This window comes from Squalius cephalus, assembly GCF_949319135.1.
Source record: "Squalius cephalus genome assembly, chromosome: 25".
Taxonomy (NCBI): domain Eukaryota; kingdom Metazoa; phylum Chordata; class Actinopteri; order Cypriniformes; family Leuciscidae; genus Squalius; species Squalius cephalus.
Genome location: NC_137146.1, coordinates 21,864,053 through 21,889,653, shown reverse-complemented (window position 1 = coordinate 21,889,653; position 25,601 = coordinate 21,864,053). Strand labels below are relative to the sequence as shown.

Genomic DNA, 25,601 nt, shown 5'->3' with positions numbered 1-25,601 from the left:
ACCAGAAACCAGAAATGTTCAGTCTTACTTGTGAAAAGTAATTCCCCGAGACCTGTTTTCAATTGTGCGGCGATTTGTACAGCCCCAAGTAGCACAAGAGGCAGGCATTTTTCTCAATTCTTGTTATGAGAGATATCGGAAAGTTGCCCTCTGCAATACGCCGGCGCAGTTGACGTACGGTCCAGCGGCCAATAGGGCGTCTATGTATTTATTATGTCTATGATAAATACCACTTGGCCCAAGCGACCATTGACACGTCACAGAGCAATATTTTAAGAGGTGTTCGGTTGCTCAAACACTCGCTGTAGACCTGGTTAGGACTATTTGATCTGATCTTTACTATTAGTAATAATTACGATTGATTTTTGATGGGTGTAATGCCGAAAAGTTGCTGTCTGGCATTCTGCACCTCTAATAAAAAAAATAAAAAAAAACCACTCTGAAGTTTTATATACTGCCGAATAAACAAACGGAGCCGGGAAGAAGAACAAAGTGGCTGCAGGCTATCTATCGGGTGGCAGGATTCCTCAGGATGGTTGTGGGATCCTATATCTCGTCATGTGTATGTGTGTGGTCTGCACTTCATAACAGGTAATTTACTTTATCCATATGTTATTGCAGAAGTCCTGTATTTTAGTTCTAATTAGGGAATTGAATCAATAGAATCAAAGATGAAGCGATCAGGCAGTTGAAGAAAGTCACGTTTTCTTCAGACAGCGTGAAAGGAAATGACACCAAATGCAGAGTTATGACAGGCCTGTCATGGTTTGACATTTTTGCATCAGTATCTGGTGCAGTTTGTCAAGCCAAGGGTCCTGTGCAAGTTTTCAACTGAAGACCAGTTGTTCATTACTCTGGTTATACTGTGCTAGAACCCTATTACTGAATTAATGTGTATATTACATATTGCACACAGCATGTTTAGTGACATATTTACCTGAAGACTGGACCTCATGTATGCCAAAATATCCTTCATGATTGCCTGGCCAGAAAGGGAATGCATGTGGAGCACGATACCAGCCGAAGTGCTTGTACAGTACCCAAGGCTTATCGACTGTTTCGAGATGAGAATTGATCATTCGAAGAAGCTGATGCATACCAGCAATGCATACCAGTTATAGTTGATTAAAACTGTGTTTTTTTCCTATAACGTTAAGATTTTTCATGGCCACCTATACTGCACAGATAAGATATATGCATATAGCATATCTAAACCAAAATTAAAAACAAAAATTCTCCCCACAGATCAGTCAATTAAACCAGATACAAGAACTGGACTACTGTAAAATATTTCATTGCGTGCCACCCATCTGGCGCAATTGCGTGCATCTCCAAAGGCTGGGGCAGAAGAGCATCAGATGTTCAGATTGTAAGGAACTCGGATTTCCTATCCTCGAAGTACCATCAAGCTGGAGATCAGGTCAGAGTTTAACTTGAAACTTCCTATTTTTACTGAAAGCATTTGAAGTTATGTATTCCCCATGTTGCAGTGGGCTCTATTCCCATATGTTTTGATGGAATATATTTGTGCAGTGTCTTTATCTTAAGTTATATTTTGTCATTTCTGTTTTGGCGACAGAGGGTTCTCTCTAAAAGACGACTTCACCATTCTGGGTGCACAACTTATCACGCCATCTTTCACACGGGGGCAAAAACAGTTGTCAGCACAAAATGTGGAAAATTCTCATGTCAAGTCAAACATCAGAATTCACAGTGGTAAGTATTATCAAGTCAGTACTACAGTAGTCAGTTCTCCATTTCATGAATGCTTTAGGAATCAGACATTAGGTATTATGTTACTTTTTATATTTTTATTGGATCTAAAGTAAAAATGGAGGTGTAATAACAGATAAATATGTTCTCTGCAGAGAGAGTGATAGGTGCCTTGAAGAACCAGTACACCACATTCTGGATGGCCCACTTTCTCTTCACCTGGTGAAGAGGATGAGAGAGAAAACAGAGCAGAGGCAATAATTGACCAGATTAGGTTTTCGGGGGCATTAATGAACTTGTCTGGCAGTATTATGTACAACAGGGATTAATGTACCTCCTTTGCTGCCTGACATACCTCCTCTGTTGCCTGTACTACTATCTACAAATTCTGAAATTTCAGTTCAATGTTCAATGTTTTTTTTTTTTTATAAGAATTTAAAACAAATAAAATATGATTCTGTATGATTTATAAGCTTATGTACCCATAGGGACCTCTATTTAGGTCCCCACTGTGACACGAGTCCCCATGAGTCTGTGTGCATTCAGGTTGAAGTCCCCACCAGGATAGAAAAACATGTACGTATGTACGTACACACACGATTTTTATTCTGGACAAACTTTATTGGCCTATTCTATCCCCTACCCCTAAATATACTCATCACAGAAAACGTTCTGTATTTTGACTTTTCAACAAACCACTTACTGTAGTATGATTTCAAAGCAGTTTTCCTTATGGACCTAATAGTATATGTCCCCACAAGGACAAGGATTTCGGATATTGCCATCTTTGCAGAGACATTTTGTCCCCATAATGTATAGTTTACCAGGACACACAGACCACACTTTGAACATAGTGGTTATGATCTAAGAAAAATCACTTATAATGTAAAAATAATTCATTACATTTGGTATCTGTGTCAGAAATTGCAAACAAAGTAGAAACTATATCTATAGAATCTGTATATAGAAATCTATAGATGTACCAAATCTATTTTGCTCATTTTGCTCCTCTCATCCTTTCTTCATTGATTAACCATTAAGATCAGTTGTATTAAATAATAGACAAAAGTATTAAACTGAATGAAAAGAGATGCAAATGAAAAGTTTGATAGTAATAGGATTATGAAAGGCAGCTACTCTGAATGAAACATTTAAATAGACTAGATGAAATTTAGTGTAGTGAAATATTTTGTGTAGTGAAAAGGATACTTTGTGATTGAGTATCGCACAAACACAATTAAAAACATGAAATGTTTGAAAAAGAGCACTTTTGATTTTAGCACTAAGTTTGCAAATGTACACGTTACTTGTGAAAATAGTACTTATTATTTTTTGCTCTGTGAACACAGTTTGTGCAATATATTATTTACATGTGTTTTAAAAACCAAATCAGAAATTTTGATTCACGCTTATTTATTTATTTTATTCATGACTACAATACTTTTGACGGGAAATGAATCCCATACACATTCTTAAATTACATATTTCATACACAATAGTTCATTTTTTTTAGTTTTGTTATATTACAATTAATTTTCAATGCTGTGTTTATTCATAATATATATCTAAATTACGTCATGCTCTCATTGACTAATGCGGAACAATTAGTTAATGCGTTCATGACATCAAGGCTAGATTATTGTAATGCTATTATGGGTGGTTGCCCTGCACTCTGTTAAACCTGTCACAAAAATGTTCCATATTTTAATAAAATTTCAAAAGAGTTATATTTTGCATAAAGAAAACCGTAAACTGTAAAGCATTTATAAACATAATGGTAATATTTTTGTACTGCTTTTCTTTAATTTTTTTTATTATAATTTCAGAAAAGTAGTATCATCTTCAGATTTTTTTTTTCTTCTTATGGTAGATTTCATTTAATTGGTTTATTTAAAATATTTAATTTAAACAAGCAGATATGTGAGTTTGTGATATAGGCTACCTTATAACAGACTGATTTTCTTTGTTAACAGATAAAGAATGTTTCTCTCATTTGTAGATATTTACGCTACCATATTTTGGATAAGAAGTGCAATTCTATTTAGATGCAGTGAAAGGTCTGTCATTTAATGTTTTGGAAACCTTTGGTGTCACTTCTTGCTAATTTTGGCAGTAAAATAGAGGATGTGTGTGTGTTACTACAGTATGTGATTTATGAGTGACTTTTACTTTGGTAATCCGCAATACTGATTCTTCTTACGTAAACATAAAACAGTGAAGTTTGACACAACACATTTTGCAAAACACAGATTAAAAGTGCTTTCATCATTTTCCCGAAATTATGGCTTTAACTTTAGGGAGAAGGTCAGTTGATAAAGGCTTTTGGAGGGTAATCCACCACACGTGTTTCAAGTCAGTGAAAAGACAAAGACTTTATAGCACCGTTTTAAAAGAAGAGAGAAACAGCGGTAACTCAGGTAAAGTTATAGCCGTGTTTCCGTTTCTTAACAGTAGAGGTCAGTATAAATTTACTACACTTTACACTTGAAGTTGTTTTTACAAAACTCATTCTGTCATCATTGCCAGTTTGGCAGAGATTTTGTGATGCCAAAATCAGAGATTCTACACATTGGTGTGTGTAAGAAAGCTATGGACTGAATTTGTAATAGTATAGGCTACTATTTTAACGGCCATTTAAGAAGTAACGTTAGGCCTTGTTGTTGTAATGTTATTCCGATTTAGCAAAATTTTTGTTAAAACGAATATCACCTGTTACAAAATTGCCTGTGACTGCTCTAGCCTACTCTATTCTTGTGGAAGACCACAAATATAGCTCACTTCAAAGTGAGAATATGTCATGTTGAAGATTAGCAGACAGGAGATTTTGTAACCTCTAAAATTGCTCTAGCTTTTAATGGCTGCCTGCATCAGTCGTAGGCATAACGTTACTCCTGTCCTGTCCACAACATTTTATTCATCACCTCAATTCATTGACTTCCATTATTTTATTTTAATTTACGTACTATGTCTGTGGGTATATATAAATAAATCAAGTCATTATCTATGAGAGAATAGTTGTGGATAGTTATGGAAAACAAAAAACTTTTCTCTTGTAGGTTAAGCAGTTTTGTGGCACCTAGGCCTATATGATGGCCTTAAAAAGCATTTGTACACATAAAATATATGAATGTCATTGCATTGCATACAAAGAAAGTTAACACATGCCCCACTTTTCTAGCAAGACATTTCACAAAAGAACTTTTATTAGGTTTTAAAATGATAAAATCGTAGACATTTAAAATTAAACTTGTTTTAATATTTTGTTATCTAATATCTTAAGTGTCCAAATGAGGCCATGCATGTCACACTTTTTTTTTTTAATCTACTGTATGTGCCTGCAGACAGATTCATTCTTCTCAAATGTTCATGTGTTTCCTCCTGTGATTAATGCAGGTACAGGTGGGACGGTGGTTTCTGAAAGGAGGGGTGCGGTGATGGTCATTGGGATTAACCGCCCTGAAGCGCGTAATGCAGTAAATCAAGAGACTGCTCAGAGACTGACCGAGGAGCTGACAGCCTTTGACCAGGACAACAACCTTAATGTGGCAGTGCTTTATGGAGTCGGTAAGTTCAGTTACACACTACTGTGACACACTGTGGAAAAAGTGGGCTGACTTCAGTTCAGTTTGATGGTCAGTGGAAAGAATGAAGAATGTCGTCTGATTGAGCAGTAAAGCAAAGAATAGTTTATAAATGCACTTTACCCGCCAAATTTTGCTGTGAAATTTGTATAGACTTTATGGGGCACTGTTTGTTTTCTGTCTTCTGGTTTGTATTTCCACATCACGAAGGTAAGATCTTACGGTTTTATGAATGAACCGTTCGTTTTAAAGTCTTCCCGGTCTACTGACATTTGTTATGACATCCGCTTCAAACATTACAATGCTCATGCTAAATATATCCACTTCACCAGCTAATTACTCTTCGACAGCGATTCCATAGGGAGCGTCTCATTTGGTTCCCTAGCTCGTGAATCAGTATATCTGGTTCACGAATTCAGGCACTGGTAAGCAGGGCCGTTTCTAGCCTTTTTGGCACCCTAGGCAAGATTCCTATTGAGACCATTTTGTACATGTACATTTTAAGGTTAAATTAAAGGTACATTTAAGGTTAAGGTGCACTTTGAGAGCTAAAAATTAAGAGCTTCAACCTATGAACTGTGCACATTGAACAAAGAAAAACCATTGACTTGTACCTGGACACTAAAGAGGGCTCAAACATCTTAGTTATGATATAGTCTCAGTCTAAACTACATTATCACTGGTGTTTATGATTTATATAAGTATTCCTATGACGTAAAATCCATATAGCCAATAATATGTACTGTATAAATTAAAATGAATATTTCAAAAGTATATTTTACATTATACTATAGTATAGGAAAATTACAATACTTTTGTCCTAATTTCTTCACTTGCAAGAAATAAACCCTTTAGCTTTTATTTTGGAGAAAAACACCAGATCATCATGCTGATCACATGAGCAAAGTGCGCACTTTTCTCTAAATCACGCATCACAAACAGAATGCCTATATAGGCTACTTAATTAAAGTCTTGTGCTGTTTTATAAAGGCACAAAGCCGTATCACGATTTCGATTTTAGATCGTTGACAAAATATAATGTTAGGCTATAAATTTTACATAGTGTTGGGAAAAGGGAGAAGAGCGAGTTTGGCAAAAGGCGGATTCGAACTCGGGTCGAACGCATCAAAAGCTATTTTCAAGCACCTCACGCCTTACGACCTATGCCACTGTAGATATTTAGTGGTGGGCGTCTTTTTGCCAAAAAGACAGACACTTAGTGCAAATATACACTCCATTATCGGAAATGTAAAAAAAGAAGGATTTTTCTTCCACTCGCTTGGGCGAGAAAAAAATCTCTTGGTGTGGTGGGGGCTCTCACTGGCGCCCCCCAGCTGTTTGCGCCCTAGGCGACCGCCTAGTTTGCCTATGCCTAGAAACGGCCCTGCTGGTAAGGACAGTAAGGACCCTGGCTCACTCACTACACATTGGGACACTGATGACTCTATTTCCGGCAACATGAGAACATCCTCATTGTACAATATCACAACTGGTTTTTATGAACAACAGCAGAGCTGATATATTTCTGACATTACTTGTAATGTTATTTAAGTTACATTATGATAAATACTTGACTTGTTAAATATACGTGCAACATTTCAGCTGTAAATAAATTGTAAATATTAGCAAGATTATGGTCATTACCTGTCTAGCGATGAATGTTTATGCTGAAATATAATAAAATAATGTTTTTTATTTTTAAAAACATCTATCACGTGTCATTGTGTAGTAGGTTGGCTCACAGGATTTAAGTTTTGCGCTTCAGAACTTCCGTTTAGTGAACATAGTGAGCATCGATGCTGCCCGGTTTTTCACGGTGCATTGTGTGACTTTTTAGGGAGCAAATGTTTCAGTGCACTGGAAGGACTGTGCGATTGAGAAAATGGTTGACTCCCTGATCAGTGCCCTGACTACTGAACTAGGGAGCTGATTTAGACGCACCTATAGAAATATACAGAGATTCCGCAAAAACTGAAGTTTAAAGACCAAATTCTAAGGATGGCGCATAAGATCTAATGTAGATATTAAATATTTACTTGGTTATGTCTTAAGCATGCTAACATTGCCTTTAAATTTGCTGCCTTCATATACTAAAAGCCAAGTCTTTGACTGAGTGGGCAGCACATGGCTACAAGAGTCCTGTGTTATGTAAAAGTCTATGATGACAATATTACAACATTGAAAACAATTATCTCAGGCCATCAAATTGGACACGCTAAATAGAAATAATTTGTTCAACCTGGATCGACCATCCCTACTCAAATTTCCTCAGTCACCTTTATCACGAGTTAAACGAGAGGTTTTGATTTCTCTCACACTCTAAACCTGGATCCCAGCCAGAGGACCATCTGCAGGTGAACTGACCACAGCAGATAACATTACATTGACAACACATGTAAAGAATGTGTGATGACAGTAATTGCTTGAGTTTTGAAGAAGTGTCAGAGTTAATGTTGGCCACACAAGGATTCCTTTATTTGTGTTAACATCTACTGTATCTCAAGACATTTAAATGAACATTAAAATGCAATTGAGCACATTACACAAGCTGACTTACTGGTCTAGATTTTACAAGTCCATTAGGAAGCCATTAGGAAAATTGTCCATGGCATGTTCGCATTTCAGCTAAATTATGAATAATTGCTGGTTCGAGCAATGATTTGTTCAAGTACACTGAAGGACTGTTTTAACTGGTAACTTTTTACTCAAGTTTAAAATGACTTGTAATTAGCATGTGTTTCCCTGAAGAAGTGCGCTTAATTATTTTGAATGTGCATTTGTAGTGTACTTAAAATCTTTAAAGTATATTTAAAAAAAACTACTTGTCTTGCAGATCTTATATTAATAAAATAAAAGGGTAAGTGTACTTAAAGGGAGTACACTTTGCAGTGTAATTACACAAATAAGAACTGAGTTAACAACATGTACTTACTATTAAGTTAAGGGTTAGGATTTGGTTTAGTGTTAGTACTTGTAATTATGAATAATTTACCATAATAAATGCATGTAACAATGACACATTAAAAAAGTGTTACTTAAAGTGAATATTTTTTTTAAATGTACTAAATACAACTTAATCATTACAAATGTGTATGTACATTTGTACATAATACATCACATTTAAATGCAAGTTTCAATAGAAATGACATTAAAGTATACTTTAGTTTACCTTATCAGAACATTCGGCAGTACACTTTAACCATATTTGAAAACAACAGAAGTAATTATGAAATGAATATACTTAAGTCATACTTTATAGGGTCAGCTAATTGCAATTAATATAAATTTAACCTATAATACATTTTCATTTAATTGAAATTAACTTGCAGTGATGTGTCTGAAAACAGAACATTCAGTTTGTACTTAAGTTCTTATTATCGAAATTATATACTTCAAATGATTAAGTATGCTAAAGCGTACTTCTTTTTCACAAGGGTTGCTTTGTCTTTACCAAAGTGTATGCCATCGCATTGGTCATTCTTTCTAATGTGTTTTTTTCATATGTAATTTAGCACCTGAATACATGTCAAAATATTAATATAAGAATAGAGTGTGTAGGCCTGAACACATGAAAGGGATACTCATGCTATTAAGTTATGTTATGCTGTCTGACATTCATGGTTTAATCTGCTTTGTTGTATAATGGAGTTTGTTTGATTCAGGAGGGAATTTCTGTGCTGGATTTGATCTGAAGGAGTTGGCCCAGAGGCCTGGTTCCTTCAAACTGGAGCAAGATGTCCGCCGTGGTCCTGGTCCCATGGTATGGAGTGGTCCTTCTCAGATGCAGTATTGCATATTAATACTAAAGGAGTCATATAATGCATTCCTTTTAATTCAGCTTGTAATATTATAACTAATGAATGTTTCTTGCAGCAAAAATAGTTTTACATGACCATTTTCCTTAAACAGCCTTAAGGCCTGTTCTGACAGAGACCATCAAGAGTAGTGCAGACTGTGAAACTCACGCAATCTTCTGAACCATGTGATACTATTGGAAACACTTACTAGTAAAAGCGAGTTAGCGGCTTCTGATGATTAAAAACTGTCACTGTAAATGTCATTCATAGTGGAGGGTTGAGTCTATAAACCTTGGTTTGCAGGATATTTAGAACAGAAATAAATAAATATGATGTGTGTTGTTTGCTGTATAGGGTCCGTCTCGTATGAGGCTTTCAAAACCCTTGATCGCAGCAGTCGGTGGGTACGCTGTGGCTGGAGGTCTGGAGCTGGCCCTGCTGGCTGACCTGAGGGTGGTGGAGGAGAGCTCCATCATGGGCATTTTCTCCCGCAGGTTTGGTTGGTATTGTTGTTTGTTATTGTTATTTGACATTGAGGTGTTATTTTGCTTAAGGTTGAGGTATGCAGTCATATCTAACGGAATTGCTCTGTTTATTAACTGCATTAAGCCTCAATTATTTTAGAATTTTAGATTTTTTTATTTGAACATTTATTTATTTACAATAACAAGAAAGCTTGGTAAAACCATGTTTTTTATTTAGACCAGCACTATTGTGATATATACCATGGTACTAAATTGGAGTGTACAAGATGTATATGTTAAAGCTGGTGTTATTGAGTAAGTCACTCACTTTGCAAACAAACAAACAAACAATATAAAAAACTTGCTTTGAGAGTGCCAGCTTACAATGCAGTTCGAATGACCCCAAAATTCGATATAGCGCAAAAATGCCCATGGTTTAGTTACTGTGCTTATGCTGTTTTTCCCAAATCTCAGCACAATTGCAAATGTGATATTGATTTTATACAGCATTTCAATATTTTTTGTAAAATGCAATAAAATCAAGAATCTGTGATTTTTGTTTATTCTCTTTAACCTTTATTTAACTTACAAAAGTATAAAGAAAAGATTTTCAAAGTTTTCACTGACCAACTTAAGTGTATTTAGTAAATATAAACAAATTTTGATTTTGATGGCTGCAGCACACTCCAAAAAAGTTGGGACAGAGGTATGTTTACCACTCTCAGATCACCTTTCCATTTAATTACACTTTTTAATCCTTTGGGAATAGAGGATACTACTTTCAAGCGGAATATTTGCCCAATCTTATCTGAAACAAGACTGCTCGCTCAACAGTCTGTGGTCGTCACTGTCAGATTGTCCTTTTCATGATGGGCCTTACATTTTCATAAGAGACAGATCTGGACTGCAGTCAGGCACATCCCTTCTATGGTGCAGAGTGTCTAGAAACCACTCAGTTTTAGCATGTGCAGAATGAGGCCTGGCATTGTCTTGCTTCCCAGGAAAGATGCCATTTTGATGCCATTAAATGTTTCTGTATAATCCCAATATATGCCTCCATGTCAATAGTACCTTCAGACAAATGCAAGTCACCCATGTCGTTTGCTCTGATTCCCCCCAATACCAGGACAGATGTTTGCTTTTGCACCTGTCGCTGATGAAAGTCTGGATGGTCCCTTTCGTCTTTGGGACTGAGAACTCGTTGTCTGTTTTTCCCAAAAACAAGCTGAAACATTGACTCATCTGACCACAGCACACATTTCCACCGTCTTCTAGACCATCTGAGATGAGCTTGGGCCAGAGAACTCGCCGGCATCTCTGCATAGAACTGATGTATAGCTTTCTCCTTGCATAACAGAGATTCAAGTGGCATTTCTTGATGCAATGTCAGACTGTGTTCAGTGAAAATGGTTTTCCAAAGTACTCTTTGAGCACATGTGGCTGTATTTGATAGAGTTGCATGATGGTTTCTCATGCAATGCCGTCGGAGGGCTCAAAGGTCACGCACATTCAACATAAGTCTCCTGCCCTTGCCCTACACAGACTGAGATTTCTCTGGATTCCCTGAATCTTTTCACAATATTTTTTTATGGTCAATGGTGAAAGACATCAATTCTTTGCAATGTTGCATATAGATATGTGATTTTTGAATTGTTTGACAATTCTCTCATGATATTTGGCACAAAGTGATGAGCCATGACCCATCCAAAAAAAAAAAAAAAAGAGATGTTCCTTTTACACTAAATCACGAGACTTAACAGTTCACCTGGTCATTGAGGACTGTTTCAAAACAGTTTAAATTAGATATTCTGTAAGCTTTTCACTTTTATTTTGCCTTTGTCCCAACTTTTTTGGAGTGTGTTGCAGCCATCAAAATTAAAATGTGTTGGTCAGTGAAAATTTAGAAAATCTTTTCTTTGTACATTTGTCAGTTAAATAAAGGTTAAAGATAATTAACAAATAACAGATACTTGATTTTTTTGCATTTTACAAAACATCCCAGCTTTTCTGGAAATGGGTTTGTACATATACATGGTGCTTTAGATGCACATTCTGTGCCACTTATGCAGTGCAAAAAATGGATTTTGTTACTTTTGATTAAATGTAATAGGTAAGACTATGGTGTCTTATTCTAATAGATTTTTTCTATTTAAATGTGAGCATTTGACATGTATGATGATGCAGAAATCTAACAAGGTTAGAAAAAATTGCCCTTATAAAGGTAAATTTGAGGTGGCAAATATCGCCCCTTAATTAAAAAAGTAACCACCACACAGAATATGAAGAATATTAAAAGCTTTGAGAGTCACCTGTCCACGACAGACCTAAACCAGCCAATAAACAAGCACAGAGACACATTCAGTGAAGTTCTGTCTAATTATCATTACTGACAAAATTCCAGAAAATATTGAGATATAATTTTTCGTCAGTATTACCCTATTCATGAAGCTTGATATATCTGATACATTACTGTACAGTGGTCCCACCAGAGTACTGTTTTGACGTCTACTGATTACTGTAAATGGCTCTATTACGACGGATAAAATATCAATTTCAACCCCAAAAATTTTGTTAAATTAAATCCTGGGCTGCAAAAATATTGCAGACAGACTAGAAACTACCTAGAAAGAAAAATTTGATGCAGTTTCATTCTGAGTGTACTAGTTTCTCTATGCTACAGATACAGTATGACCACAGTGTGTATAAATATGCCAGCAGTGCTATAATTTACTGCCAGGAACTGATTTTTCCAGCTGCTCGTTTAAAACATAGAGCCATCATCATGACCCTCTCTCTTTCATTAAACCAAGCATCCGGGCATTGCCCGCATGTGCCTGTGAACCCGTTCCTCAGACTGTCTGCCTCTACTGCACTCGCGCCACCCAGGAAGGCGTGACGTCTGCTGTCTAGAAGTCTTTAATGGCACTCTACAGTAATGATTAGTGAAAATGTTTGAGTAATTTTTAGTGCTACTGAGCATTTTTCTGTTTTTATTTAGAAATTTTACCAAACCTTTAACCCATAGTCATCTTGTGTTCAGGCCATTTCAAGTTTATTTTGATGTGACATAGAGCAGTGATAACTTGTGATAACAGAGGTGATAACTCTGGCAAACTTGATATCGAAGTGGGTGAGTTGTTTACTTAATTTTTAATTAGTCTTCCCATTAACGCCATCATTTTGTTCATTCAGACCGATTTGCAAACCTGCACGGAAAAAAGAGGCAGGTTTTATTGCGTGAACCAATCATATCCAGTCATAACCAATCATATCCAATCATAGCATGATGGAGGTATTGTCTCCTCTCATTCAACTTTCTCACATTCAGTCTATTAACCCCCACCAAACCCCCTGGCAGGCTTTAAAGCAACACTAAAGAACTTTTCCTCTTCCATCTCCCTACAGGTTGTAAGCGGAATTGTCCATTACCGCTGTCGTAAATAATTTTGCCTACCGCAGCCTACTGTCGCACGCACACTTGCTGTTTATCCAGCACCGGCTTTAGAATGGACGATGTCCACAGACAAGGTAGAGTATGTTGCATGAATCTATGAAAGTATGATGTATTGCGATATCAGAAACGAAGAAAAACTAAATAATGACTATTGTAACGCTTGCCGTAAAGCAAGTCAAATTTGTAGTTTCTTATATCTCATTCGAACTACAGAAACGCTACCCGATCTGGCAAACTTGCATAGTGCGGTTATAGCAGAGATAGGGCTGCAAAGCAAATCCAGAAGTGCCTTTCACCCTGTTACGACTTGATGAACCACTGTAACGATTTTGGAAACATTATTTTAAGGTAAAAAAAGTTATTTAGTGTTGCTTTAAGGGGTCTGGTAAAACTCAATGGGCTGCTGGTGTTGCTGTTGGATAGTGTTACTTTAGAAAAACTAGTGATTTATACACTTTTTAATGTCACATTTTATAATATTTGCTTTGTTTTAATTTTGTAATATGGATTATTTTCTCATCCAATTTTTTTTGAGGAGGCTCTGCCTCCAATGCCTCCTCTGAGGAGGAAACTCCCCTTTCTACTATATAGTAGGGAAATATGCAATTTCGGATGCAGCCATTGTCCTTGAACACTCGAGAGCAAGTTGACTGCGTCCACTTGGGCTGTCAGACTGAAGGAATTTCTATTCCCTTGCGGTGAATTTGAGTTGCTCAATATCACGATCAGCAATGTTTGATATACACATGATATTTATTTATTTATTTATTTATTGCTATATAAATACTTGTTACGATGTGTTACGATGTGGTCAGCATGCATGAAGATGGAGATTTTGGCTTTATTAATAATTCAAACACACAGAAAAATAATGCAAATCACACAAGAGCTGACTAAGAACAACTGAAACACGGGCTATATAAACAGGGATAGAGCAATGGAGAGTAAACTAGACATGTGAAACCAATACGTAACTACGAAAGCAAACAAGGATGTAATTAGTAACCAATGAAACTAAACAGAGCGAGGAAACAGGAAATAAAGGAAACAGAATAGAATGTCAAAATAAGGGTCCACATAACGGAACATAAACCTGACAATAAGCTCACCTCACCTCTGTGTGACCGTATGACTCGATCAACTTACACTAGTAAGGCCCGTACTCAAGACCCCAAATTTTCAAGCCTCCCCAAACAGGCTTTCCACTAAAGGAAAAGGACGAGCAGAGACAAAACCACAGATTAAAATTTTATTTATCAATTAGTTACTAAAAACACCTTGAGTTCAACATCAATGATAAAATCACTTTAATCAATGTGAATGAATCAGCCCAATGGGCTTCGTTTTTTTAGTCGGTTCAAATGGGCCGGCCACCCATACACTGGCCAAACACACAAAAAGAAAAAAGAAAAAAATATATACTAACAAAAGAACAATTCACAAAAAAAAAAGAACTAAACAAGTTGGTTTCTTTCTTTGATATTAGGTCTTTGTATAAAACATTTCACTGCTCAAATAATACAACAAAATAAATACAAATCAAAACACTTCAAACCAACCAAACCCAAAAATACAATAATTATTTAAACCCACTCAACACCAACCAAATAAACCAAAGTCAAATAGAACAAAAAAAGAGAATCAATCCGCTCCGTAATTGAGCAGTATCAATGTAACACAAGACAAAGAAATTATACAACCAACCCAAATAACAAAATAAACAAACTAAATAAATTAGTTAATAAACAAAACCTAATAATAATAATAATAATAATAATAAAATAAAGCAAACCAAAAAGAAACAAAACAATTTCAATTCAACTCCATTGCACACACACTTAAACAAAATACACAGACAACGAATGAACACAAATCAATAAAATTACACCAGCGAAGTGAGCAAACACCAGGTGGCTCCAGAATCAAAGGCCACGGCTTTAGCGCATCCAACGTGAGCGTTGTACAGGCAATAGCGAGGACGTTCAATGCAATCGCGAGCGTTCAAGGCAAAAATCCCGCGTCCCAAACTGGAAACGCTATTTAAGCCGCAGCAAAGCAGCAGCTGGCAACTTCTGCAAAACAAATAGACATTTTCGTTTGCTTTCTTCTCCCTCCCCACTCCTCACATTTTTAAAATCACACAACAGGGTAAGAGAACAATAAAATTACCTTTCACGTGTATGACACTCTCATACTCACTACAATGCCTGGACGCGCCCGACTAATCTAAAATTGCACCAAACAAGCACATTAATCAAACATGTGAATTAAGTTAAATTCCCACAAACACCCAAATTCTAAGTTTATAATTCCCTCCCGTCTATGAGCCTCCAATTCAACAAAACCTACCTTTCCCGAGGAGTGAAGGAGATACAAGACCTACACAAACAGGTCACATCGGTACAATGTCATGAGGAAACTACTCTCACCTGTGTCTTTATAGCTACGTGATTACCTGACGTACCCACCCACTTTATGCAATCCGTACGCTATTTTTAAAGGGGCTACGCAGACTATTGTTAAAGGGGCAATCCCACTACATCTGCAACATTATGCAAATTTTGCGAAAACACTCAAATGCATTAAAATATAGTGTGTGTGTATATATATATATATATATATATATATATATATATATATATATATATATATACACTCACCTAAAGGATTATTAGGAACACCTGTTCAATTTCTCATTAATGCAATTATCTAATCAACCAATCACATGGCAGTTGCTTCAATGCATTTAGGGGTGTGGTCCTGGTCAAGACAATCTCCTGAACTCCAAACTGAATGTCAGAATGGGAAAGAAAGGTGATTTAAGCAATTTTGAGCGTGGCATGGTTGTTGGTGCCAGACGGGCCGGTCTGAGTATTTCACAATCTGCTCAGTTACTGGGATTTTCACGCACAACCATTTCTAGGGTTTACAAAGAATGGTGTGAAAAGGGAAAAACATCCAGTATGCGGCAGTCCTGTGGGCGAAAATGCCTTGTTGATGCTAGAGGTCAGAGGAGAATGGGCCGACTGATTCAGGCTGATAGAGGAGCAACTTTGACTGAAATAACCACTCATTACAACTGAGGTATGCAGCAAAGCATTTGTGAAGCCACAACACACACAACCTTGAGGCGGATGGGCTACAACAGCAGAAGACCTCACCGGGTACCACTCATCTCCACTACAAATAGGAAAAAGAGGCTACAATTTGCACGAGCTCACCAAAATTGGACAGTTGAAGACTGGAAAAATGTTGCCTGGTCTGATGAGTCTCGATTTCTGTTGAGACATTCAGATGGTAGAGTCAGAATTTGGCGTAAACAGAATGAGAACATGGATCCATCATGCCTTGTTACCACTGTGCAGGCTGGTGGTGGTGGTGTAATGGTGTGGGGGATTTTTTCTTGGCACACTTTAGGTCCCTTAGTGCCAATTGGGCATCGTTTAAATGCCACGGCCTACCTGAGCATTGTTTCTGACCATGTCCATCCCTTTATGACCACCATGTACCCATCCTCTGATGGCTACTTCCGGCAGGATAATGCACCATATATATATATACACACACACACACACCACAGAGCTGTTGAATGCTTGATTCTGATTGGTTGACAAACCAATAGTATGAAGTAGTTCCAGGCCTGTAGATCGCATTGCAGTCATATTACTTTGCCATTATTATTTAAGTTAATTCAAAGATCCTTACAGTCTACATTACAACAGCAAATGGACCTAAGCGAACAAAAGGATAAAAATAAAAACAATTTCCATGCTTTTCCCACCAAATTTCCTTTTATTATTTATGGAAAGCATGCTTTGTCCCTCTCTCTCTCTTTCTCTCTCGCTCTCTCATGCACACGTACTGTACTGACACACTCGAAAACATACATGTGCACAGAAATTTATTGTCAGCGTTGCCCCGCGATCGACTTTTTCTATAAAATTGTTCACAACTGAAAAGTTACATGACATTTCTAAGTAGTGTGGTGGCAACGTTGTTGTTTTTGAAGCAGTTAAACGTACAGTTTAGCTATTAGTGGAGACACTGCTGCCGAACACTTTTGAGAGCCACACAGACTTATGTTTAATCTCTCTCTATCTCTCTCTAGCCTCCGTCACTAGTTCTAAAATGGAGTTAACAATGAAGGCTTGGGATGAGATGCAGAAGAAATTTGTTATGCGTACAACCGTTTTAATGACAAAAAACCTGACTAATATCTTGAAATAAAACATCTGAACAATGGGTCTCATCCACATGAGCACGCGTACGCATCGTGAAATCTGCGTACAAAAGTTTTTTCACAAACAAATCATGATTCACCAATAACTTTCTTTCTAAAATATATTCTGAATTTACGAAAAAATACAGGAACAACTAAAACCACTCGTACGCAAAAATCACACACATAAAATAAAAATACGAATAGTGAACGCAATTATTAGTGAATAAATCCCAATATCTTGAGCTGTGGTAACCTGGATATAAGCAATATAAATGATTGTGGTCTGTTTAATTATTGAAAAATGATTCACTCTGCTTTGGATCATGAACGCATTAGCACCTCGAGTGTGCATTATTTTTTAATTATTCAACGGCCCCATGTAAATTATTGCTTACATATTTCTGTTTAACAATTGGTAAAATTGGCAACTGTTAATGTCCCCTTGTGGTGAAAATCATGTTTTTAATGTTGTTAATATACACTCACCTAAAGGATTATTAGGAACACCATACTAATACTGTGTTTGACCCCCTTTCGCCTTCAGAACTGCCTTAATTCTACGTGGCATTGATTCAACAAGGTGTTGAAAGCATTCTTTAGAAATGTTGGCCCATATTGATAGGATAGCATCTTGCAGTTGATGGAGATTTGTGGGATGCACATGCAGGGCACGAAGCTCCCGTTCCACCACATCCCAAAGATGCTCTATTGGGTTGAGATCTGGTAACTGTGGGGGCCATTTTAGTACAGTGAACTCATTGTCATGTTCAAGAAACCAATTTGAAATGATTCGAGCTTTGTGACATGGTGCATTATCCTGCTGGAAGTAGCCATCAGAGGATGGGTACATGGTGGTCATAAAGGGATGGACATGGTCAGAAACAATGCTCAGGTAGGCCGTGGCATTTAAACAATGCCCAATTGGCACTAAGGGGCCTAAAGTGTGCCAAGAAAACATCCCCCACACCATTACACCACCACCACCAGCCTGCACAGTGGTAACAAGGCATGATGGATCCATGTTCTCATTCTGTTTACGCCAAATTCTGACTCTACCATCTGAATGTCTCAACAGAAATCGAGACTCATCAGACCAGGCAACATTTTTCCAGTCTTCAACTGTCCAATTTTGGTGAGCTTGTGCAAATTGTAGCCTCTTTTTCCTATTTGTAGTGGAGATGAGTGGTACCCGGTGGGGTCTTCTGCTTTTGTAGCCCATCCGCCTCAAGGTTGTGCGTGTTGTGGCTTCACAAATGCTTTGCTGCATACCTTGGTTGTAACAAGTGGTTATTTCAGTAAAAGTTGCTCTTCTATCAGCTTGAATCAGTCGGCCCATTTTCCTCTGACCTCTAGCATCAACAAGGCATTTTCGCCCACAGGACTGCCGCATACTGGATGTTTTTCCCTTTTCACACCATTCTTTGTAAACCCTAGAAATGGTTGTGCGTGAAAATCCCAGTAACTGAGCAGATTGTGAAATACTCAGACCGGTCCGTCTGGCACCAACAACCATGCCACGCTCAAAATTGCTTAAATCACCTTTCTTTCCCATTCTGACATTCAGTTTGGAGTTCAGGAGATTGTCTTGACCAGGACCACACCCCTAAATGCATTGAAGCAACTGCCATGTGATTGGTTGATTGGATAATTGCATTAATGAGAAATTGAACAGGTGTTCCTAATAATCCTTTAGGTGAGTGTATATCTATGTGGCGTTTTTAATATGCTTTAAGACAAACCATGTGCATATTCATAAGTCAACACCATTACTGAGCATTTTCTCCTTAAAACTCCAGTGAACCAAAGATAGTCACAAAAACGCAGTTTGAAATCGGAAATTTGAAATTTCTTGCGTCACAAACTACCTTGCAACCAATCACGTCAATGTGGGGGCTGGGTTTTTGCATATCATTAACTGGGAAGCAGTGGAGTCTCAAGAGAAGCCAGGTTATCCTGGTAGTTTTTTTTCTGTTCATGAAAAATCAGGTAGTTTAGCAATATAGCGGGTTAATTATGTATATGATGTATATTACAACGTTATGATGAACTATATGCCTTTCTCCACTGATGTTTAAAGTTGTTAAATGCGTTTCTAGGGATGCTGATTATTAGAAGGCAGACTGAGAAAGTAAACGGGAACATGGTTTGTGTAACATTAGCAACAAATTAGTAGCTATTTGAATACGTAGTCAAGCCAAAAGTCTCAGTTTTGGTCCGTTTACACTGAAACACAACCCCGGAGATTTCAAACGAAATCGGGATCTGTAGCATTTTTGTAAGAATCCATTTTCGAGGGTCGAAAACGCTGGAGTAGTGTAGACGACAGGCGTAACCGTAGCAAAAGTTATGCATTTTGAAACGTTGAGTTAAGTGAGTGGATCTCTGAGCTGGTGTGAGTGAGTGGAGGCGTGGCTAATTTGAATATTCATGGTTCTGTATATACTAAATGAGGCAAGGGTGTTGAGTTACATTAAAACTTTTTTAAGGCATGAAGAACTTGCTCTCAAGTGCAAATTAACCTGATTTGACCATTCCAGTATGGCGGAAGGCTTACACATAGCTGCCCATAGAAGCAGTCCCTAATAAGGAATCTACATATACATATCTATGCTCAGAAGAGATATGCAAGCACATATCAACCCACAACACCCTAGCAACTGCACAGCAAAATGCTAGCCTACATACCACTCAGCACATCTAAGTAACTGCATAGTAACTCCTTGGAAACCACCAATAACACCCTATATCAACCACAAAGCAACTTGTTCAAACATACTCAGTACAGCTGAGCAACCACTAGCAACACCCTGACGTTGTTGTAGTGACTTTTGCATGGACAGAAACCACACATTTTCCCCCCAGAAAATCTTATCTATCCACTACATTACATCTCTATAGTCGCATTACACTTCTGATCGGAGCATGTAGCATGTAACCATTCACTCAACTTACCAAAATGTTTTGTCAACAAATTTTATGTGTTGTTTTTGCCGCACATTGGTTCCTGTGGCCATTCTGCTATGATCGAGCTTAAATGAGAACTATCATTTGGAGACTATTTCACCCAGAACAAGGCTAAGCACTCTGACACTACCCACTTATTTCCTCTGCATTTTCCTCACTCTCTCCTGTACTTACCCTACAGTGCACAGTAGGCCCTTAAACACCATTCATCTCACATAATAGACGTCTTGGCCACCATCAGTGGAAAAGGGTTTATTTTAACATCCTGCTTGTCGGTTTTATTTTACCTAATCTTGTTTTGGCAGGTTTTAGGGCTTTATTTTTGGGCTGTATTTGGGAGACCAAGATGGGAACAGCCTAGGGGAATCCCTCATGGTGAGAGATGAAGAGAAATAAATGAGAAAGAGACGCGGGTGGGGGAGGCAACACTGGGAAAGGAAAATATGCTACCAAAACTCACTGAAATCTGTCTGATGTGGCCAAATACTTCCTGTTGTGTCTTCAGAATACTACATTGAGCCAGTAAACTAAAAAAAAAAAAAGCCCTGAAAAGAATGTGGGCAAGCCATTTAGGCTAAGTGAAGTTATACAGTTTATATTCCAAGGGAAATATTGTTTGACAGAGTACAGTTACGCAGTTTTTATCATATTGTCCCTATTTACTTTATTAATACACCTTCCTGGTCTTATTGTGCACTAGTGGTGTGCGGTGGTGTTTTAAAATGAGGCAAAGTCCTCTCTGTATATCAAATGTACATTTATGCCAATTACACTTAATTTTCCTGGTTAAATAAACATTACATTAAAAAAGAGAGACCAAATACAATTCTGTTTTGTATTTTTTGCAATATCTTTGAAGTATGATGAAATTTATACTTGGTTTTAATAAATAGAACAATCGTTCTTTTAGGCTACTCATTTCTACATTTGTTCCAAAATAATAGCTAAAGGCAGTAACAATTTAAACTACATATATATTATTTGTGAACTAATGTTCAGCTGTTCTTTTTGATAGCCAACTTATTTTCAGCAGTCATCAAGCTTGTACACACTGGTCACAGACATGAAGATGTACCTTAATTTCCCCAAGCTGAATGCTCACTAAAACCCCTACACAGTCATCATGTTTTCAGGCCATTTCAAGTTTGATTTTGACGTGACAAAGCGGTGATCTCTAAGTTGTTTACTTCTTTTTAATTAGTCTTCCCATTAACACCATAATTTTCTTCATTCAGGCCGATGAGAACACGCACAATAACAAGAGGTGGGATTTATCACATGAACCAATCATATCCAATCATAACCGATCATATCCAATCATAGTGCGATGTCCCCTTTCGTTCTCAATTAACCCCATAAAATGCCCTGCACGCATTAGGGTGTCTGTTTTAAGTGTGTTGTGCACAATTCATCAGTGCATGTTATACCAAAGAAAAGCTAAATATATTTTTGTGATAACTTTTCTTTTAAATGTAATAACTTTCTATGCCTTTAGTTTGACCTTTCTTTTTTGTTGACATCATCTATAGCTATTCAGGCATTGCAGGTAATTTGATAAAAAGTGTTACCATTGGGATGTATCAAAATGTCATGACCTGACTTTCAGCCTCCACGTCAAATAGTGGGCTACGGCAGAGTCTTGGATGGGAACTTCACATGAACTTTACATTCAGGTCTCATTCCTTTCTTGTAGAGGAGAACGCCCACTTTTCATGTTCCAATTATTTTTCCCTCTTTGAATATTCTGTTTCTCTTGGATAGTTTGTTCCCTGCTCAAATGAAATGCAGTACATTTATCAGAGACCAGAAGATCTGTGAAATCTGAGTTTATCATTTTTAAGAGGCCCTAACTGCACACGTTGTATCTTATCCAACAGCCCAGGTGGTCAAAGCCACTTGTTCTGAATGCAATTTCCATTCGTTCACCTCAGCCACCGGAGCAGCTGCCAACAACTGAAATGACTCGACCTTTCTCCGATTTTACAGACATTCTCTTTCAACCGTCAGATCCTTCCTTGGCTTATAATGCTTGGACTCAGAGGGGAAGTTTTCATAAAATACATTGATGGATTTGACTGATCTTGAGAATGAAAGACTTATACTCATTTCTTGAGCATCTTCATTTGTTCTAAGTTAAATAGCTTAAACTGAAATTAACTCAGGTTTAACCCTTAGGGATTTAGAAATATAATTAATAAGGCTTTGTCTTATTGGTTCTGATTTCACAGACATGTAGATCAGAACTTAAAGTTTAGTGTCCTCATTTAGCTGTTGTTAAGTTTGTGTAACTGAATATGTGTGTGTACGTGTAAAGGTTTTTTCCTGAGCTCTAGTGTGGTGTAACAGCATTAGGCCTACCCCAACACCATTGTGTGTGCAAGCTTGCATCATAGGCTTTGTTGGGACTTTGATGTTCTGTGGATACCAGTATCACCAGCATGAACTCACACAGGAAGACATAAAAGTTCAACCGCAGGCTCAGGCTTACACAGACAGATCCATTCATTCAGTCGAACACCTGAGGTGAACTGAAATCACCCAGGTGCTAATGCTGGACTACTGACATGGAGTCATGCAGGGATTTCTGTAAAACCATTGTACAACTTCAATGTCATGTGTGTGTGTGTGTGTGCGCGTCTTTGCGCAATAGTGAAAGTCTGAGCATGAAGGTAGTGGATTGACTTGATGAGATGTACGGGCTACTTTACCTAACTCTTCCCTCTGATGCATATTAAATGTGTTGGCTGAGATATTGACCAATCTATGTGCTTGCGTTTAAATGCAACTTAATTAATTTTATAACTGACCTATCATAAGTAAGACCCTTTTGTTACTATTGCTAACTCGGACAAACAAACAGAATTGCTAACTTGCTAAACCTTGTCCCAAGATGTTTTGATACATTTTGGACAAAGAAGGACCACCTCTCGTCGAGTAGCATTCATGTGGGACTTAAATATGCCATGGAGGGATATACAGTGAGGAAAATAAGTATTTGAACACCCTGCTATTTTGCAAGTTCTCCCACACACCTGAGAAAATCAATGTTAATATTTGGTACAGTAGCCTTTGTTTACAATTACAGAGGTCAAACGTTTCCTGTAGTTTTTCACCAGGTTTGCACACACTGCAGGAGGGATTTTGGCTCACTCCTCCACACAGATCTTCTCTAGATCAGTCAGGTTTCTGGGCTGTCGCTGAGAAACACGGAGTTTGAGCTCCCTCCAAAGATTCTCTATTGGGTTTAGGTCTGGAGACTGGCTAGGCCACGCCAGAACCTTGATATGCGTCTTACAGAGCCACTCCTTGGTTATCCTGGCTGTGTGCTTCGGGTCATTGTCATGTTGGAAGACCCAGCCTCGACCCATCTTCAATGCTCTAACTGAGGGAAGGAGGTTGTTCCCCAAAATCTCGCAATACATGACCCCGGTCATCCTCTCCTTAATACAGTGCAGTCGCCCTGTCCCATGTGCAGAAAAACACCCCCAAAGCATGATGCTACCACCCCCATGCTTCACAGTAGGGATGGTGTTCTTGGGATGGTACTCATCATTCTTCTTCCTCCAAACACGTTTAGTGGAATTATGACCAAAAAGTTCTATTTTGGTCTCATCTGACCACATGACTTTCTCCCATGACTCCTCTGGATCATCCAAATGGTCATTGGCAAACTTAAGACGGGCCTTGACATGGGCTGGTTTAAGCAGGGGAACCTTCCGTGCCATGCATGATTTCAAACCATGACGTCTTAGTGTATTACCAACAGTAACCTTGGAAACGGTGGTCCCAGCTCTTTTCAGGTCATTGACCAGCTCCTCCCGTGTAGTTCTGGGCTAATTTCTCACCTTTCTTAGGATCATTGAGACCCCACGAGTTGAGATCTTGCATGGAGCCCCAGTCCGAGGGAGATTGACAGTCATGTTTAGCTTCTTCCATTTTCTAATGATTGCTCCAACAGTGGACCTTTTTTCACCAAGCTGCTTGGCAATTTCCCCGTAGCCCTTTCCAGCCTTGTGGAGGTGTACAATTTTGTCTCTAGTGTCTTTGGACAGCTCTTTGGTCTTGGCCATGTTAGTAGTTGGATTCTTACTGATTGTATGGGGTGGACAGGTGTCTTTATGCAGCTAACGACCTCAAACAGGTGCATCTAATTTAGGATAATAAATGGAGTGGAGGTGGACATTTTAAAGGCAGACTAACAGGTCTTTGAGGGTCAGAATTCTAGCTGATAGACAGGTGTTCAAATACTTATTTGCAGCTGTATCATAAAAATAAATAGTTAAAAAATCATATATTGTGATTTCGGGATTTTTTTTTTTTAGATTATGTCTCTCACAGTGGACATGCACCTACGATGACAATTTCAGACCCCTCCATGATTTCCAAGTGGGAGAACTTGCAAAATAGCAGGGTGTTCAAATACTTATTTTCCTCAATGTATAAAATATTTTAAAATAAATATGGTGGGTAACCAGATTAATTTGAAAGTGATCACAATGCAAGTGGGAGAAGCCCTTCTACGGTTGTCACGATCGCAGATTACAACCTCCAGGATCAACACTGTTCATGTACCACAGGGTAAATTAAATTAATTTACGTTTAACCAGTTTAATATGGAGAGGCATTGAATTGTACACCAGTCTGTACATGACGTGAGAACAGTTAGCTATTTAGGTTTGTACGTTAGCATGGACTCACTAACTTTATTTGCAACTGAATGAGAGTATGACAATCAGAAAATGAACATTTTCATTTCGTCTTCATTGGGATTGGGGTTGAATCCTTAAAGGAACACTCCACCCATTTGCATTAAGCTTTGCATTGTTAGAAACCCAGTCATACTATTGAATGGTCGTGCAACACTCTCTCATTTTCCCCTGAGACGGGAGAAATCCGTATTTACCTCTTACACTTCCTCCCACAATGACGCAAAAATCGTAATTTTGCGTCATTGTTGGAGGAAGTGTAAGAGGGGGGGATTTCTGTTGAGACCACAAGCACTAGTTCCCACCCTTTCAAACCCGCCCATAGGGGGTTGGACCTAATGCGCTAACAGACCTATCACAGATCAGTGCCAGTGCGTTTGATTTCACCATTCATTGTTTACATGCACACCTTTTGTTTCAATCTAACTGAATTCATTCCGATTGGTGAATTTGAATGTAGTGTTTACATGAACGCTAAACAAGTGATCGGTTGATGTGCGTTTTACCCTTGCTAAGAAAATACCCGCTCCTCCGTGAGAGATAGCCCACGAGACCGGTGCATCTCACAGGCGTTCATCAGTAATCACGCCACCGGCTTTTGCGTTCTACAGTCGCCATTCATCACGTTTACTGTGGCGAGCAGGACGAGGCTAGGGCCGCGGGAGAACGACGCGAGGCCGGTGGCGTGATCGGTTGATGT

At 38.0% G+C, this 25,601-nt stretch overlaps 1 protein-coding gene across 2 annotated transcripts in view; it reads left to right on the top strand.

Annotated features, from left to right (window-relative positions):
- Positions 1-3,915: 3,915 nt before the first annotated feature.
- LOC307153973 (enoyl-CoA hydratase EchA19) overlaps positions 3,916-25,601 on the top strand; it is a 36,667-nt gene continuing 14,981 nt past the window's right edge. The window contains exons 1-4 of one of the 2 annotated variants that reach the window (XM_079863818.1): positions 3,916-4,130; positions 5,107-5,277; positions 8,957-9,054; positions 9,446-9,590. In XM_079863818.1, coding sequence (XP_079719944.1) covers positions 3,995-4,130; positions 5,107-5,277; positions 8,957-9,054; positions 9,446-9,590 — 550 coding nt within the window. In that variant the 5' untranslated portion in view covers positions 3,916-3,994. Of the gene's footprint in view, positions 4,131-4,162; positions 4,286-5,106; positions 5,278-8,956; positions 9,055-9,445; positions 9,591-25,601 lie in introns of those variants that run through there. The other variant, XM_079863819.1, reaches the window with a different exon arrangement.